The following is a 19,392-nucleotide window of genomic DNA, read 5'->3' as shown; positions in this document are numbered from 1 at the left end:
TCCTCCTGTCCTACTCATTCATCTTTCTTTCTCTCCTTTCAATTTCACAGAGAACATGCGATCTTTCTTGGAATCCGGGAGAGCTACCTTTTAAATCACCGGCGGAATCCAAACCTTCTGGAAAAGTCCATTAGCGATAATGGGTTTGTGTCTTTACTCGTCATCTTATCCCCCTGTTATGGTTTCTGTTCTTTTGATATATCTGAGGCTGAGTCTCTGTTTTATGACCGTGCGATTTTTATCTCGCCTGCGGTAATTAGTCATTTGTATCTTTTTTATTGTTTGTTTTATCTTTTAAATTGTTTATTTATCGTCACTGTCAGGTGGAAACGTTGTATGTACCAAACTGTTACTTTTCAGGAAATGAAAAAAATACCAACGGATGTTCCAATGGATCCAACATAGCTATTTAGTCACAAGCTCTTGTTAATACTTTTCATTGGTTAAATATTTATAAAACCCACAGACAGACTTAACCACTATTACCACTTTCAATCTGGTGTCTCTATTTTGGGCATAGACGAAAAAACTTTCAAACATTTTCATTCGTTTTTCAAAAATGTTCACAAATAGCGAAAATAACTCATCAACAAGCACACAACAGATCAGCTGTTTTTGCTACTTTTGCATGACACTGATTCATTTATGAAAAAAAAACTAAAAAAAGGATACAAGTGGAGATACAAGTTTTCTACCCGACAGTGACGTTAAAATGATATAGTGAGCTCAAACAAATCACTGGGAGGACAATGAATAGCAACAGGCAGAGTAGTGATTGAACTTGGCTTTGGGTGTCCTGGCTCTATGGCTCTATGGCGCACACAGTGTTCCTGTGATGTCACGGGTTCACGTCCAGCTCGCACGAGCCCAACGGAATCTGCTGACATTTCTTTCATTTCACTGTGGTGCTCTTGGCTGGATGTATGTGGAAAATCTGTGTTAACTTTTCCTCCCCTAATAATATTCAGTGCCACGGTAACATAAAACGAAACTTTTACTAACACAAATATTTACAAAACGTTTTTTCTTTTTTTTTTTAAGTCTGCAGGGCGGTTTATGAAACCAAAACTTTTTAGGGGGGCTTTGCAGATCGCATTTCAGCTCGGGCCATGAACTTGTGACATTTTAAACCCATTTAGACCTGAGGCCAATTCTAAAAACGACATTTAAAGCCTAACAGTTTTCTGAAAAACTTTACAGAGTTGTCTATGTTCACTATGAAATTATTTCTCAGCCTCTGTAGCAGATGGAAACATGAAATGACACAGATGCTTTCACGGATTGAAAGGTATAAAGAAAAGACATATACATTTAGGTCACAACAGGTTTAAATGTGATAATTTATCACTCTAGCATCTCTTCTAGTCGCTATTCATAAAGCACAGATAATAAGGAACTCTTATACGACTACTATAAGAATCCAAAGGGCCTTTTTTGGCTTAAGTATGACATTTGGTATATATATTTTTTATTGGCCTAAAATATTGTCTATATACATACATTCATGAAACCACCTGCTGACCGGCTGTCAGCATTGAGCAAATTATTTTATTCGGGGCTGGGGGGTATAGTACAGGCAAACTAGCTAATTTTGTACCTCCAAATCAAAGTAATTGTTACAGATTTTTTTTCTTCACAGACCATTTCTATTACGTCACCAGAACAACATACTAAAAATACTAAGAAATTCTAGTTGCGGAAATTATGTTTAATTGGCATAAATCCAAAATGGCCGCCGCATAATTGTAATAAAAGCCATATAAAATGATGGTGAGACGAATTTTCGTTCGTCTGAGATTTCAATTGACTTCCAAATACATTTTGAGGTAAGGAATTCAGACACTACTCGAGTAAATGTACTTCCATTACTGTCCACCAATGGGATTAATCAAAGGGAGGGCCTCACTCACTATAGATTTGACCTGGTTAAAGAACAGGAAGGGAGGAAATGAGGCGGGAGCCAGACAGGAAATGACTGTCACTGCCGCCCAATCAACTGGACAATGTGGAACATGTGAGTGTACAGACTGACACAGAGAAACGGCACGTGCACGTAAGATCCCACACTTGCGCTGAGCCAAGATATCGTCACTGTCGGGCAAAAACCTTGCATGTCCAAAACTGTTCCTTTTTTTATTATTATTTGAAAAAAAGATTTAAAATAGTCAAAATAGCCGATCAATGTAGATCGGCTATTTTCCACTATTTTAAATCGTGAAATCACTTCTTTTGTGCGACACTCTTGTTTGATGAAATAGGGTATTAATTTACGAAAAAACATAAAAAGTAGAAATATGGAGATGTGAGGTTTCTGCCCGACAGCGACAATATTCACACAATATACGTACCCAAAGTGAATACAATGTACTACATGTGATGTCTTATTCACACACACACACACACACACACACACACACACACACACTCTAATTGAAGTGACGGATAATTAGACATGTCCTCCGATTGATACAAACATGCTAAGCAGGTTAACCACTTAAACCCCATATGGTTCCTCAGGTCTCTAATAGTGTATTTTCTGTTTTCTGTTAATGCGGGGAAAGCTTTTGCTGGAAATAGCCGTTCGACGCGTTGTGAGCTTGTCAATCTGCTATTTTCTGCGAAAATGTGTGGGATTTGATACATACATAAACACGTCACCGTCTCTCTCACTCTCGTGCGCACACGCACACACACACACACACACACACACACACACACACACACACACACGCACGGACATGCTTACTGTACAAAATGTCCGCGTCTTTCATGCAGAGTTTATTGACTGTCTTCCTCTCTTTGTCCACATGTTCTAAGAGCCACATGCCATTGTCCACAAGTATGCTGGGAGCTGCCTTCTCATCACATGCTGCATTGTGTGTGTGTGTGTGTGTGTGTGTGTGTGTGTGTGTGTGTGTGTGTGTGTGTGTGTGTGTGTGTGTGTGTGTGTGTGTGTGTGTGTGTGTGTGTGTGTGTGCGCGCATACGGGCAGGCGTGTGTGTGTACACAATATGAACCAACAGATGAGGTCAGGCATCGCTTGCTGTGGGAAACTGAGACACACACACACACAAACACACACACCCCCACACACACACACACACACACACACACACACACACACACACACACACACAGTCCTATCTAAGTCAGTTGGGACTATTAAGTCTAATAGTGGGACATTATATCACTGATTGCTATCAAAAGCAGAACAGTAAAGGACTGACGTAAAGTCCGAGCTGATAAAAAAGGAGGCTATATTTAAACTGAGTCAACAGACAGACGTTACTTCTCCTTTCTCCTCTAAAAGGACTACAGTACTTTTTGGTTTGATTATGAAACTGCTCTTTTTTTATACGTACAGTAGGGATGCCATAGTTAACTCATTCACTGCCTGAATTATTTCTGGCCGCGTTTGCCCACTGCCAGAGATTTTTCATTGAAAAAAAAAAGTACTCAGGAGCCGAGATACAGAATTTTTAAGTTTTAAGTTAACAAGGAAGTGGATAGGAGTCTAGATCTTCGAAAAATCATATCTCCTTGGTCTTTGGGTCAAATTTGAAAAAAAATAATAAAATTAAGTTAAGTAAAGAGTCCACACACACAGAGCGCAATATATTTGATATTTTCTACTGTGTACACAGTGTCTGTATTTAACCAGACAACCAGACCAGGTTGACTCAGAACACATTCTATTTATGGCAGCAGTGTATTTTAGATAAGACAGCATACAACTCTATCGAATCCCCATGTGGACAACTGGGCAAAAAACTAGCGCCCGAACAGGGACTTGAACCCTGGACCCTCAGATTAAAAGTCTGATGCTCTACCGACTGAGCTATCCGGGCTCTTGACAGATACCAGAGAGGGAAGCGAATAATCAATTGTCCATTACCCTGTGTAAACACAAGGCCTTCTTCACACCTGGGAGTGGCTGTGGTACTCAGGGCTGGATTTGCTGGGGGGGGGATGCCTCTGCATTTGATATCCCCACCCCCACTCTGGTCATTAATTTGTATCACTGGCGGTGGGGATATGTTTTTTATCCCCGATTCTGGTCAGACTGGGAAATGTAGACCGTCTACTGTCTATCTCTGTATCTTAATCACATTAAAAGGAGTAGTTCACCCAAAAACAATACTTATTTTCTATCAATTACACACCCCATGAAGATTGTTTTCATTTTTGTCGCATTCCTAAAGCCATTAATTTGATGACAGGCGGAGTCTCCTACTGACCAGTGACCAGCCACCCGGTCATCGAATTATTGGCTTAGGAATGCGACAAAAAACATATCCATCAAGGCTTCATGGGGTGTGTAATTGATAGCAAATAAGAACTTTTTGGGGGGAACTACTCCTTCAACCCTGGCAACCCTTCTTTGGGGGAAATCTGTCAAAATACATAGAAAACAAAGGCAAGTGAACGGCTGTTAAGGTGAGACAGTTGTTTATCAAAAATGATTAATTGATATACTGTAATTACTTTTGAACAGTACACAAAATTGCAGAAATACGCTAGATTGAAATAGAAACTCACCCCACTGAGTTGTTGTGCTACATCTTTATGTCAGACCGCCATCATGATTTGTATTTACTTTTTTTGTGAATATATTGAATAGTGAATATATTTGGGGGAAATAAGGCCCGGGATCTCTTGATATTTCACTTCTCTTTCAAAATAGCCGTCTACCGTTATTGATGCCCAGCCCCTTTCATTGTAGAAGTTCAAAAGCGCTGTCTGCCATTCTACCTAACTCTATAAGCTTCCACCTCGGTTCCCCTAGAGACCGGCAGACAGACAGAGAACATGTTCCTCGGGGGACGTCTGATTGGCTATCGCAGAGGAATGTTTGAATGGAAGGCCCGAGAATAGACCAATGGGCTTCCTGCGTGGGGACCGTGTTGGCTTTGGAAGGGGGTGATGTCACTGGTTTCCTGGTCATTGTGGTGCTGTCATGAGGGCTGAATTCCCCTCCTGGTGACTGAGAGCAGAGGGACTAATGTATGTGTTGCTGTCATAGGGTGGCTGTGCTGTTATTAAAAGCTCTGACGCACCCCCCCCCCCCACCCACATACAGGATGATGGTCACACAGAGGGTTGGATTTTCTGAGGGGAATAGAATACTTTATTATGTATTAAAAGATAACCACAACAATGTCATTACCGGTATTTAGGATAACGCCAACGTGGATTATACACAAAAAAAGCCAAAGCTTGTTTCCATTGTGGTCTATTGTGGGGTGAGGGTGGGGGTGGGGGGGATGTCATCAGACAGGTAGACTGTCTGACGTGTTTGACAATATCACAATTTTGAATGCTAACGAAATTAACCCTGGGGGCCTTATTTGTGTCAAATTTTCCAATCTACAGTTCAAAAAATGAACAAAAAGGTAAGCTTTGAGAGCTTGTAGATCGGCTATTTTCTAATATAGCCAGGCAAAGAAGTATAGGGGATTTAAGTGGTTAAGACATTTTTTTCTTTCATAAATCAAACCCTGGTCTCTCTCACACACACACACACACACACACTCACACGCACTTTCATAGATCCCATAGACCTTGAAAAGCACCGTTTATCAAATAGTTTGGTATGAACTGTAAGCGTGGGCATGCTAAAAAAAGTTGTCCTGTCTGTGCGTGCGTGCGTGCGTGCGTCTCTCTCTCTCTGTTACCTGTTGTCGGTGGTGTGCCAGGGTAGCGTGTAGGGCCCGGGGTGGAGGTGCATGGCAGAGGGGGGAGGAGGAGGAGGAGGAGGAGGGGGGAGGGGAGGGGAGGCAGACGGGGGGAGGCAGGGCGGAGGAGGAGGAGGAGCAGGAGGAGGGGGCGGGAGAGGAAGAGGAGGCTCCGCTAGCTTCGCCAGGTGCCAAGAATGAGGTCTGATGAAAGGAACGCTGCGCCTGTGGACAGAGAGAGAGAGAGGGGTGAGTGAGTATGTATAATGGATGTATAAGTAAGGCCCAATTATTATATCAACGCGTTGTGAGCATGTACGATGAAGTATGACCGATGGGGCATAAATTTGGCTTTTTGTTATGGGGGGTGGGCTTTTTTTTGGCCTTTATTGACAGTTCACAGTGAGTGAAGAGAGACCAGAAACAGGGAGAGAGAGAGTCGGGCAGTCACGCGCAAGCAAGGATTCCCTCAGGCTCGGGAATCAAACCCGGGACTCGCCACCAGGCATCAGAGGAGAAACAATCTTTAGGTATCGATTGTAAGGTCCACAGGTCCACCACGAAGCCGTTCTCTGCTACATCAATTTACACTGGCCAGTGGGTGCACTGTTTCTTTTTCGTGATGTCATGCACATTGCTTCTTGAGCCGTGATTGTTTTTTGTGGGGATAAACATGCATAATAGACAAACAAACCCTGTTCTATACGGCGTGGCAGGGGGGGGGGGGGGGGGAGGAGAGAGAGAGAGAGAGAGAGAGAGAGAGAGAGAGAGAGAGAGAGAGAGAGAGAGAGAGAGAGAGAGAGAGAGAGAGAGAGAGAGAGGGTTGAAAGAGATGCATCAGATACAGGTGAGCATCTGTCCAATAGGACGGGAGTAAAAAAGAGACTAAAGGAGTGTGACTAAAAACTCGCAAATCCGAATCCCTAGACTGCTTTCTATTGTACATGGGTTAGATGTTGGGTAAGATTTATGAGAAACTCTTCCCTGCAATAACTACAGCCAGGAGCCTTGAGCAAGGCACATAAACTACTGTTGGATCAACAGTACTTTCACTTTGATTGTTTTTTTTATCAAAGACTCCAAAATCTGTAAAAGCACATCCTTACTTAAAGCGAAACACTTGGAAGTGCTTTGAAATGTGATCACGTCTCATATATAATAGCTGGGAAGCCCCTGTGGCCAGCCGTAAAAACACATGTTACACGTACAGTACGGTACAGTAAGTACGATAGACCCAAAGCGTTGGACTCTGTTCTAAAGGATTATTCCAGTCTACCATCAGATTCCCAGGCTCTGCTGAAAGCCTATAATGGCGTGCGTGCCTGCTGTGAAACTGAAAACGAGTGAGAGAGAAATCTTCTATACCATAATTGCAGTGGTGGAAAGTAACTAAGTACATTTACTCAAGTACTGTACTTAAGTACAATTTTGGTATTTGTACATTACTTGAGTATTTCCAACTTTCACTCCACTACATTTATTTGCAAACTTTAGATACTAGTTACTTTGCAGATATAAATTATAAAACATACATTAACCACTTCAGCCCTACTTTATACATAGGCTATTTGAAAATAGCCGATCTACAAGCTCACAACTTGTGAGCTTGTAGATCTGCTATTTTCAAACTTTTTAGTACTTTTACTTTAGGTACTTTAACTACATTTTGATGCCAACTACTTCTGTACTTTTACTTTTACTTAGTAACATTTTGAACACAGGCCTTTTATTTTTATATTGTGGTATTGCTACTTTTATATTGTGGTATTGCTACTCTTAAGTAAAATATCTCAGTACTTCTTCCACCACTGCATAATTGTTAGATTGTATTATTGTTACTACAGGTTTGTTTTAATGACTTAATGTACATTGTACACTGCACTGCACTGACAAAAAAAAATAAAAAATACGTTAACCTTTTGTGTCAATAAATCATTTTTAATTTGACAGACTGGAGTGGGAAGAAAGGAGAGACAGAAATTCCAGCCAGGTATATTCTACACTTCCACACAGTTTCCTGGGACATGCCTGCAGTGTCTGAATGGCCCATTATGCAGCTCAGAATAGCCCTCAGAATAACAGTGGAATATCAGCCCCGGAATACCGCCCGGCTCGGATGGGAATAACTCCGGAATTCTTTCTGCGGAGCAGAGTGCACAAAAACAGCAACAAAAACAGAACCGAACTGAATCGGGGAGCCAGGGAGGGAGAAGTGGTTTTGAAGGGTTTCCTTTGCAACCAAAGACGCACAAGGCCTGATGCCCGCGGCGGCCAACGTGTCCATCAAGTTACTATGTGTGGTCCCATCACGTTTGATGGCTCTGTGTCCTGTCAAAGCAAGTCAACAAGACATGACAGCATGTTTATTTACTCATTGTCAGCTGAAAAGAATAAAGTCTGCACACTGGGTCATGCTTCAAAGCTTTAAAATGTATTGGTTCCTTTACATCCTTTACCATCATTGTTTGGACGTGACGTTTTGAGCCTGCCGGCTCTTTATCAGACCTGTCTGATGTTTTAAAGAATTTCACCTATAATGACATGGCCAAAATTGGAATGCAAGGTTGAAAGTGGTTAATGAATAAAACATTAATTTATACCTAATCTGTATGGTACTTAACACCATATAACTTAAAAGGACAAGTCCGGATTAAAATTACATAGGCGTTATTTATATTGATCCTAAATGACTGGCCAGATGTTATGCTGTTATGTGTGTTGCCAAGGCCCGGAAAAGATGCGCTGTGATTGGCCAGTACTATCATTGGAAGTTGTGCCGAACGCTCACACCAAAACATGATTTACGAGACTGTGGCGGCTCGTGTGGGAGAACCAAGGCATGGATGCGTGTGTAATGACAACTAATAACAGATTCATGAAGAAAAAATACATTTTGACCACAACAAATAGCATAAGTTTATGGGCTCCACTCTATGCTATGAGGGCTGCTGGGGACTGATGGGGAAACTGGACGGCAATACTGCAAATAGACCCCATGGCCAGTCATTTGGGAAGTAGGAAAAAACGCCTATATGTTATTTTAGTCCGGACTTGTCCTTTAATACATCCGTAGTGGTTGGAGGTGGTCTCCCTACTGGGAGTGCCTGGAGATCAGAAGAACAGTATCTGCCCTGGAGAAGGGCAGATCCTCTCGTGGGTAGGGCAGTAAATGTTATGTTTCCCACACAGGAGACCAGGGTTTGAAATGATCTCTCTACATCGGAGGGTGACATAAATGGTAAATGGTGCATTTGTATAGCGCTTTTATCCAAAGCGCTTTACATAGATTGTGCATTACATTCACCCATTCACACACCGATGGCGGAGGAAACCATGCAAGGCACCAACCTGCTCATCGGGAGCAATTAGGGGTTCAGTGTCTTGCTCAAGGACACTAACTCTGGGGGAGCCCCCCAGCCCGGGATCGAACTGAGAACCTTGCAGTTTCCAGTTCACTCTACCCGGCCACTCTACCCCTGAGCCACTACCGCCCCAAAATACATGGACTGTAGCTTTAAAATTTATATTATACGCATATGATTTGCATTGGTTGTAGAATACCCAAGGGAAACATTAATGTGCATCACACACTTTGTCGTGATCTAAACCAGTCAACCAAAGGCTACTCTGAGCCGGACCCCCTAGTTGAAGACCCCTGCCCTACTGGTTGACTTACAGCAGTGTGCAACCCCCGTTAAACTCTGCATAAAGAACCAACAGCTACCATGTAAAACAAACGATAGAACACTGGGAGGTAAGACTTCGGGAAAAGAATGCGGCTCCTGGAATAGGATGGAGAGAGGAGAGGAGGTGGGGGAGTGGGGGTACATTTTTAGAGTATTATTGTTTATGATATGGAGTAGCAGGGGCCAGTGACCAAAGTAAACAGGGCCGTTTCCTGATTCAGTCGCCTCCAGAGTTCTCCCTCTTTATCTCAGAATCTCAGAATGACTGTTCAGCTCAACTGACAATGTCCTTAAATCATCCCCTGAGAAAGTTTATGGTCCGTCTGTCTCTATGTGTGCATTTGTGATTGAGAGCCTGTGTGTGTGTGTGTGTGTGTGTGTGTGTGTGTGTGTGTGTGTGTGTGTGTGTGTGTGTGTGTGTGTGTGTGTGTGTGTGTGTGTGTGTGTGTGTGTGCGCGCACACACACACACTTCACACACTTCATGTGCATATACATGTGTGTGTGTGTGTGTGTGTGTGTGTGTGTGTGTGTGTGTGTGTGTGTGTGTGTGTGTGTGTGTGTGTGTGTGTGTGTGTGTGTGTGTAGGTCTTGTGCACATGCATGTCTGCTTGCTTGTGTGGGTGTGTGCATCTGTGTACTCTTTATACATGTATATGCACGTGTGTGTGTGTGTGTGTGTGTGTGTGTGTGTGTGTGTGTGTGTGTGTGTGTGTGTGTGTGTGTGTGTGTGTGTGTGTGTGTGTGTGTGTGTGTGTGTGTGTGTGTGTGTGTGTGTGTGCGCGTACATGTGCAAATGCATGTGTGGTAACTTCCATAACTGCGCTAGACAAAATACCATTATCGAACGGACCACAGACTTCAGTGCTGTGGCCCCCCTCTCACTTTCACCGTTGAACTTTAACAGATTGATGACTCTGCGAAAAATCAAAACAAACAGACCGACAGCACCAGCACTAAGACGAGAAAGAAACGTCTGACAGGAGAAGGGGGAGAAAAAATCTCCACTAGAAAACAAACATGAATCCACTGTTTTGGAAGCAAACAATGTGATCTGGAAAACTATCATACTTTGAAACGACAAGACTTTGAGAGAAAAAGTTCACCCAAACCACATTGATTATATAATCAATCGCTCGAATTGGCGGAAAACACGACGAAGGGGAGGCGGGCCGGACGCCGGGGTATCCCACAATCCTTTGTGTTTCACGCCACAAATTGGCATACAAATGGAGCCGGAGGCGCAGTGAAAGGGAATCTGATAGAGGTGGTATTGATATGAAAGCCGCGCGTTAAAATCTTTCTTCACATCTGTAAGGAATATCAGCTGGACAGCGCATATTTGTCCTCTATTGTTGACCGTTTCTGAGCTTGTCATTTACCAATGCATATTTGCATATCGATGTTTGGGAGAAAGCTTGTATTTCCATATTTCAATATTGAACATTTTTGGGGTGTAAATTTATGTCCTACTTCGTCATACAAAAGTGTCGCACAAAAGTAGTGAAAATAGCCGATCTACAAGCTCACAACATGTGAGCTTGTAGATCGTCTATTTTCACAATTCGGAATCGTTTAAAAAATTTTTTTTTAAACGAACGGTTTTGAACCGACAAGGTTTCCACCCGACAGCAATGACATACATATTTATGCAAATATGAATTTGGTGTAATTACACCAATTATACTTTTTTCAGACAGACACTGGACACGTGGAGCAGAAACAGCTTGATTTACCAACTGACGCCATTTGTAACCAATGCCAATTTCTCATATTAAATCAGCAGTGGCTTCCATTCAAGAGTGCCACCTCGTTCAGAACGCTTCACATGCTTTCACTCAGTGACGATGACCTCAGGCATCCCCAGTGCATTAAAATAACACTATTCCTCCAGTTCAGGAAATCCTTTGACCTGACAATGACAAACATCTTGGATTTGTCAACAACCAACAGAAGATCCTCCAATGACTTCATATCGGGAGGTCACGACGGTCCCACAGAATGTATTTGCCTTCGACAATGTCTCCCAGGCAACACCGCTTAGTTTGACTCGTCCTCGTAAACCACATGTACCCTAGCGTCCCTATTCCGGCCATGTCGTAAGAGGTGAGCTTGTAGATCGGCTATTTTCAGCTAAGCGATTTGGTGTAGATGGAAAAAACGAGGGGACCAGCTCAAGTATAGACCCCTGTGGTTAAATGGCTATAGCAGATACAGTAGACACTATATAGGCCAGTATAGGCCAGTGGTTATCAAGCATTTTCAGGTCAAGGACCCCCAAATTGATATGCATTTGGCCACAGACCCCCATCTCAAAATGTCAAAATATAAAATATTGCTGAGGACTTGGTCACAATGACCTGGCCTTGAATGTGTCTAATGACCCATGTGGTTTTGTCCCCCCCATGTCTCACTCTACACCCACTCCTTCCTGTCTCTTTCAAGTCACTTTCCATAACTGAGCAGAAATGCCTAGAATAATAATGTTAAAAATACTTCTTGTTACACTGGGAGAAGTACGGCCTATTAGCAGCAGGGCTGAAGGCTAATTTATGCTTCATCGAAACGTCCGTGTCGTATGACAAAAATCACGTGTTAACGGGTTTTGTCGTTTAATCTTTCTCCTACGGCATGGTCGTGCGAAGACTATTAGCAGTATCAACTAGACCTATAACCCTGTACATTTTATCTATTGGATGACTTTTTATGCAGAGCAAGTTACAATGAATGCTGAGTCATTGTGGGGAATCAATACGGGGGGACTAGGAAACGTCACACCACCAGAGAGATGCACACAGCACGGTTATGGAGAACCATGGTTTAATTTGTAGCAAAAAAATTATAAAACAGAGTGGAAAGGGAATTATGTTATAGAGTATATATATTTGTATAAGTTATATTTTTAAGTTTTATTTGATGGGTAACAGGGTAAAGAGACAGGAACCGGGGACTCACTGTCAGGCATTAGAGCCCATGTGGTATAAACGCCATAACCATTTAGCTATCGGGTCACCCGTCGGGGGGAACATTTTATTAACCACTTTAGACATATACAATTCTGAAGTTCAACAAATACCAAAAATAGCCAATCTACAAGCTCACAATTTGGCCCAAAATAGGGACACCAGGGTTAATGTGGTTAACATGCATATTCTTTTACAAAATTGTTATATCAAACATATTACAAACAGTCTACATTTCCCAAAAGGAAGTCTAATCAGAAGCAGGGATAAAACATATCCCCACCAGTGACAAAAAAAGTATGACCAGAGGGGGATATCAAAAGCAGATTCTTGGACCCCCCCCCCCCCCCAGCAAATTCAACCCTGGGCCTGTGGAGAACCTATTGACGATCTTTCTAATTCTAACATACTCCGCTCAAACCCTCTCTATTCCTTTGACACCGAAACCCAGCTGAATAACATCCCTCAGTAAAAAACTAACAAGTCACATGAAATCTCTTTTTAAGGGGAAATGCAATGACATATAGACTTCAGCACATACAATGGGCTGGCTCTACTGTGGGAAACCAGGTGATTGGGTTAATGGACCACAGAGTAGTGATGCGACAACCGCAGACGTTCAGGAAATTTAATCAGATTCACAAGACGGAGCATCCGCTTCTATTTATGGAGCCTCTCTCTCTCTGTTGCATGTGTTCTGAATCCCTCACACTCACAAGGGATTCACTGAAACCAAGAAATGCCATTTTAAAATGCTGGTCACCTGCGTGTGTGTCACTGATAATCTGATTCAACCACATGAACCCTAGCGTCCCTAATCTGGGCAGGTCGTTAGTAGGTGAACATTCTGCAAAAATAGGTGCACATTCTGCAAAAATAGCAGATCTACAAGCTCACACTGAGTTGCAATGCAATGCAACACATTGTTAGCTTGTAGATCTACTATTTTCAGCAAAGAGTGTATGGAAAAAAGTAGGGGATCAAGTACAGATCTCTGGTGGACCCTGATTAACCAAGTATAGTGTTTAAGTGTTCAACTTCAGACACAGCCACATTTTTTTCTAGGTTAATTTCCGAGAAACTTGGGACGACCCGATAGCCGAATGGTTAGGGCGCATACCACATAGGTTCTAATGACTGACAGCGAGTCCCCGGTTCAATTCCTAGGCCGGCCGGACCATTTTCTGCATGTCACTCTCCAACTGTCAACCGGTTTCCTAGCTTTCTCTCACTGACTATCAATGAAGGCAGAAATAGGCCCAAAAATATCTTTAAAACAAATACAAACTTGACCAAAGGCAGATGCACACCTTGAAAATGTTTGCGACAGGTGCGTAGGACAAAACCTGATAAAAAGGTCTAAGGACCGAAAAGTTGTTCTTGAATAAAGTATATTTTTGCCAGCTACAAACAGTGTGCAGGATCACAATTGTTTATGCAAAGGTCAATTAATGAAAGACTCTTTGAAAAGAGTGACTGGAAAAATAAAATAAAAATGAGATGGGAGAGGAGAGGAGAGGAGGTGAGATGAGGGGAGATGTGGGGACTGGGGAAATGAGGGGAGAGGAGACAAGAGGAGAGAAGGGAACACACTGAAACAGCAGAGGTTAGCAGAGGAGACACATTACAGTTTCAGAAAGGTCCAGACAATCTGTAGTGGTGACTGACTGAGCCTCTATGAATGGCTCCATTGGAATGTCCTACTTAAGGTCAGAAACTGTAACAGCCAGCTGACTGATACCGCAAAAGGTCAAACGCTCATAATCTGACTCTCACACACACACACACACACACACACACACACACACACACACACACACACACACACACACACACACACACACACACACACACACACACACACACACACACACACACACACACACACACACAGCATATCATACAGTAGAGCCTCTCAGACAGGCTGTCAGACAGACACACAGGGAGACAAATAGGTTCGTCAGACAGAAATCTAATAGATAAGCAGGAAGGTTGTGTGGCGTGCCGTTCCGGATGAATCAATGGGAGACGATCGACTCGGGACAGTGTGAAAGGGGACGATAAGAGTGCAAGTAACCGTAAGGAAAGCACATCACGTTGTCTGCCAGGAAAAGACAGCGCAGGAGCTCTGAGCTCAGGAAAATACACAGTTGTAGTTGCAGAACTGTAGGGGTCCATTTGGAAACCCCTAAAGGAATCCTGAGGGTCCCTGGATCCCACTTTAAGAACCACTGGTGTATAACCACGAGAGCTTTTCTTGGCATGTCATCATGGGCAAACACTTGGTGAAAATAGCTGATTTACAAGCTCACAAGTGAGGAAAGTCGGTGTAGATGAATAAAAGAAGGGGGGCGAAGAAGAGAGCCCTGGGGAATCCCGGTCAACAAAGTGTACAGGGTTTAAGTGATTAACAGAGCGAGATATTCTGAATCTGGGTTTGTTGTGATTTCAGAACTTGCATCATGTCTCTTTGCAGATTTCTAGATGAGAAATGTAATGTAAACAATGGTATATGCCATACGCTATGACAATGGTTCTCAACCAGTGGTCCGGGGACCACCAGTGGTCCTTGAGGGGGTTCCAGGTGGTCCCCAGCTAAATGGAGAGTTGGTAACCAAATGGACCCCAACCCTTATAGATCTTTAACTCTTGAGAGTGTAAAATGAAACGTTCATTTTACGCTCTCAAGAGTTGAATTGTTGTTAAACATCTGCATTACTTAATTTACAAGTCTACACAATTAGAGAATGTAGAAGAATTGTTATTTTGATCAACGTTTGCCTGTTATCTCTCCTATCGTTACCAACATCAATACAGCATAATACGAAATATTCTAAGTTTTGGGTCTGAGAGGCTAAATCTCATCAAATGGTGGTCCGTGGCTCAAATGCCAAATAATTAATGGACCTCGATATGAAAAGGGTTGAAAACCACTGCACTATGACATGCCAAGACAGAAAACTGAAGACAAATTCAAATACTCTAGTCCCTCTCTCCCGATTTAAGCTTAAGGCTGCAAGGCAGGTGTCCCACACGAAGACGGCCAAAGATGCGAGAGCCTCTTACCTACAGTGCTGCACACACAGAACCATTCAAGGCAGAGAGAACGGATCCCAGGGTCGCTTGTCTTGTGTCACAAATGCGTCAAGGTCAAGTTGAGTTGAGCCGAACGTCCCTCTTCGAAACGCCAAACGCTTAGGCGAAATTGCGAAGGCACCCAACACCTCGAAAGCAATCTCGCAAGTGTCCCGAGTGTTTCAAACGGCAACTCATAGAAAATAAAACAAAAAATAAAAGTATAAAATACCCCCCCCCCTCAGGCCAAACACACTCAAACTATAAACTTCCCCTTCTCTCCCTCCCTCTCCTTATTTTTATGAGGAAAATCCCTCCCTTGTCTGTGTCTTGTGAGTGAGAATGTCCGGTGGTTTCCGTGAGCCAGTGGTAACTGGACTGGACAGTAAAAACCTGCTGGTCCTCAGAGTGTGTCCGGCCATCTGAGGGGAAACTAACTCACAGGTTTTGACCAAGTGCCTGGCCCCCCGCAAGACAAGAAAGACAAAAAATAAAACCACCCAACAAAACCATACACACACACACACACCTCCTCCACCCCCTTCCCCCCCCACCCCCTCCTTTCCTCTTCACCTCCTCACCCTCCCTGGATTTTCTCGCTGGAAGACAAAACATTGCCATTTCTCCCTCCTCTCTCACTCCCTCTCTATACTGCTCTCTCTCTCTCACTCTGACTCTCTTCCACCACCCCTCTTCTCTCCCCCTCTCCCGCATGCTCTCTCTCTTTCCCTCTCTCTAACTCTATCCATCTCTCTCTCCTTCTCTCCCCCCCCCCCCCCTCTCTCCCTCTCTCTCAGACAGGATGTGTGAGTAAGTGAGACAGGAAGTGTTGTGGAGCGTAGATAAAGCAGGGGACGGCTGCTAAAATAATACCCACAGTTCCACACTGTTATTGTTTGACAGAGGGAAAAATGCAGAGGTGCTTCCTCCTAATGTGTGTTTTATGAGTGTGTGCGTGTGTGTGTGTGTGTGTGTGTGTGTGTGTGTGAGTGTGTGAGTGTGTGCGAGTGTGCGTATGTGTGTGTGTGTGTGTGTGTGTGTGTGTGTGTGTGTGTGTGTGTGTGTGTGTGTGTGTGTGTGTGTGTGTGTGTGTGAGAGACAGAGAGAGAGAGAGAGCATAGAGAGAGAGAGAGAGTTTTGAGAGACAGACAGCAGAGAGAGAGAGAGAGAGAAAGAGAGAGAGACATAACTACAGTAATGGTGCAGAAATGTTTGGACAGAAAAGTGGGGGTCCTTTCTTTCATTCTTTTCTCAGATGGATGGAGAGCAACCAGAATAACATGGTGGTGAAAGAATGTCAGTGTGAGAAAGGATGTGTGGTTTTATAGGACAACATACAGCATGGAGACACATGACAGATGAAAGAGAGGAGAGAAAGAGCGGTGAAGAGATGGAATGAATAGAAAGGAAGGGAACAGGAGGAGGAGAGATTAGCCTCTGAGGTTTTAGCTGACAACTACTTTTTTTGCATTGCTTTGAAATTAATAATGAGACTCTTTTAGGACTGATATGACTAATTAAAACTAATTAAAGTGTTACCGTGGTTGTTTAGATTAAAGTTGCAATCCGGGACTTATTCTAATGAATAAAGCGTTATTTTAACCTATCTGTATGGCAGTATGTTAAAGCCTCACTATGTAATTTTTTTAATTAATAAAATGTATTATATATAATAGTATGTCAATACAATATAACTTGAACAATTGGGGTGGTTGTATTTTGTCTCCCTGCTCTTCTATTGAGACATTTAGATCGTGTCAAAGGTCATGTCTCACCTAAACACAGGATCCGACACAAAATTTGACCTGATGGTCAAGATTAAATGTATCCCCTGAGCAAGCAGGCCGGCTCTATTAGCTCAATGGTAAAAAAAATGTCAGCACTTGCGCAGGAAACCGGGTTTGAATCCGGGGTAGAAGAGGAAAGTTACATAGTGCTGCTTTAATGCAATATATCTAAGTAACACATCTGCAGTGGTTGAACATATTTTCACAATATTTATCTGTGGAATCGAGTCAAACTAAATGTAATGCCTCAACTCCTACAATTCAAAGTGCTTGTCAGGGTGGGGGGTTCCCAGTTCAAATACGATTTTTTTTGGGGGGGGCCTGAAAGGTTTGAGAACCACTGACGTAGAACACCTACTGGTTGACAAATATTATTGCCTGAAGCTCATAAGCGCAGTATATCCCTTGGCCACGCAGGGATTCCATTAGAAGAGCGGTAGAAGTCTGATCTCCCTCCTGGTCCGTGGACAAATAGTACATATCATTTTGGAGGGCCTTGACATGAAAAGTTTGAGAACCACTGATATTATCAACATAAGTTATTTTTTTTGGTAAACTCTTAGGATTTAGAAGACATTTGTAGAATCCCCAGAAGCAAAGATTTGAGTTAAAAACTTTTCACGATGAAAAAAAAAAAAGAAATAGCAGATCTACAAGCTCGTAGCGCGGGAGTTTGTACATCTGCTATTTTTTAAAAGCCCAAAGTATAAAATAATGGTTATAGCAAAAGAAAAACGACACAAAAACGACACAGTATGCGTTCCCGGATTGAATGGGTTAATCTCTGGATTGTTTACACCCAGTTCAAGGCCCTACGCTGACTTTAGATGTCACCACGGTAAGTGTTGATCTCTCGATAGGTCTGGCTACGTGAGATTAGCTCTGATGCAGTAAATAAAACCCCACCCAACCGGTGCGCTAAGTAGGTCAAATAAAACGCAAAAGGATGTCTGAAATGACCTATTTGATAACTGAGAACGGACCACTACAGTAAACACAGCTTCTAAAGCCCCCCCATCCCCATACAGTATATCTGCTGCTTTTTTTTTTATCCCACGATTTTTGGAACCCATTTTTTCACCCAGTGCCAATTGCCTAAGCTGGAATCCTGGGCGCTACTCTCCCTCTGCCAGCCTGGGGAGAGCCGCGAACTGAGCTCATGCTTCCTTCAAAGCATGAGGAGTGAGCAGGCCGCTTCTTATCACCCCACAGGGGGGAGTTTCCCCGGTAGGACGTAGCGAGTGGAAGTAACACATTATTCCAACCAGTTCCCTTCCCCTCCATCAAGCGCCCCGGCTGACCAGGGGGAGGCGGTTTAGAGACCAGGATTACTGCATGTTTTTTGTGAGGGTACCTACCCTAGGGGACACGGGGAGAACAGGCAAACTCCACACAGAAAGGCCCTTTCGCCAACCCCACCTAGGGTATGGGCACTGATAACGCGGAGAAGAGGACACGCCCCCAGCACCCCCGGCGGGAATCGAACCCTTTCTTTTTTATGGAAATAACAAAAACGATGGAGCGTGCACAAAAACTAATTTCACCCACTGTTTTACACCTGTAAACCTGTGATGTGACAATAAAGTCGATACTGATACAACAACAGACGGTGAAAAGAAAGAATTGAAAGTGGATGAGAAGGGAACGAATGACGCCAAAGGAGAGAAATAAGAGAGAAAGAAATGATAGAGGTGCAGGAAAGTGGTTTAAAGAGGAAAGGAAAGTTAAGGGAGCATCAGGCCAGCTCACAGTGGGAAGAGAGTGGGCTGGAGAGAGATGAGAGTGTTTTAAAAGCTTGTCCAAAACCAAAGCACAGCAGAACACAACGAAAATAGCACCACTCCACTGTGAAACGCAGACACAAAAAACACCAGGGGAGGAACGACCTTTTAAAAGAAGTTTACAAAGGGCACATGCACATCCAGGCAATAAAATACAATAGGTGCTGTACAGAAGAACACGTGTAAACAGAAAAATAGAGTCAGGACACTGGCTCATGCTCTCATGAATATATTAACCCATTAAGACCTGAGGCCGATTCTAAAAATGTCTTCTAAATCCTAACCTTTTTCTGAAACACGTATGTTGCTATGTCAATGGTTCTCAAACGTTTTCATGTCAAGGCGGACCCCCAAAACTGTATGTAATTGGCCGCCGACCCCACATCTCAAGATATTTTGTTCCAGGGACCCCCAGAAGCAAATATT

At 43.2% G+C, this 19,392-nt stretch overlaps 1 protein-coding gene across 2 annotated transcripts in view; it reads right to left on the bottom strand.

Annotated features, from left to right (window-relative positions):
- shroom4 (shroom family member 4) overlaps positions 1–19,392 on the bottom strand; it is a 92,989-nt gene that overhangs the window by 24,968 nt on the left and 48,629 nt on the right. The window contains exons 1-2 of one of the 2 annotated variants that reach the window (XM_080452137.1): positions 15,390–15,805; positions 5,676–5,900 (exon numbers count right to left, since the gene is read on the bottom strand). In XM_080452137.1, the coding sequence (XP_080308263.1) occupies positions 5,676–5,900; positions 15,390–15,415 (251 nt within the window). In that variant the 5' untranslated portion in view covers positions 15,416–15,805. Of the gene's footprint in view, positions 1–5,675; positions 5,901–15,389; positions 15,806–19,392 lie in introns of those variants that run through there. The other variant, XM_080452136.1, reaches the window with a different exon arrangement.

This window comes from Gymnoscopelus braueri, assembly GCF_963280865.1.
Source record: "Gymnoscopelus braueri genome assembly, chromosome: 15".
Classification (NCBI taxonomy): domain Eukaryota; kingdom Metazoa; phylum Chordata; class Actinopteri; order Myctophiformes; family Myctophidae; genus Gymnoscopelus; species Gymnoscopelus braueri.
The sequence above is the reverse complement of the archived record's forward strand: the minus strand, read 5'-3'. Positions and strand labels throughout refer to the sequence as shown.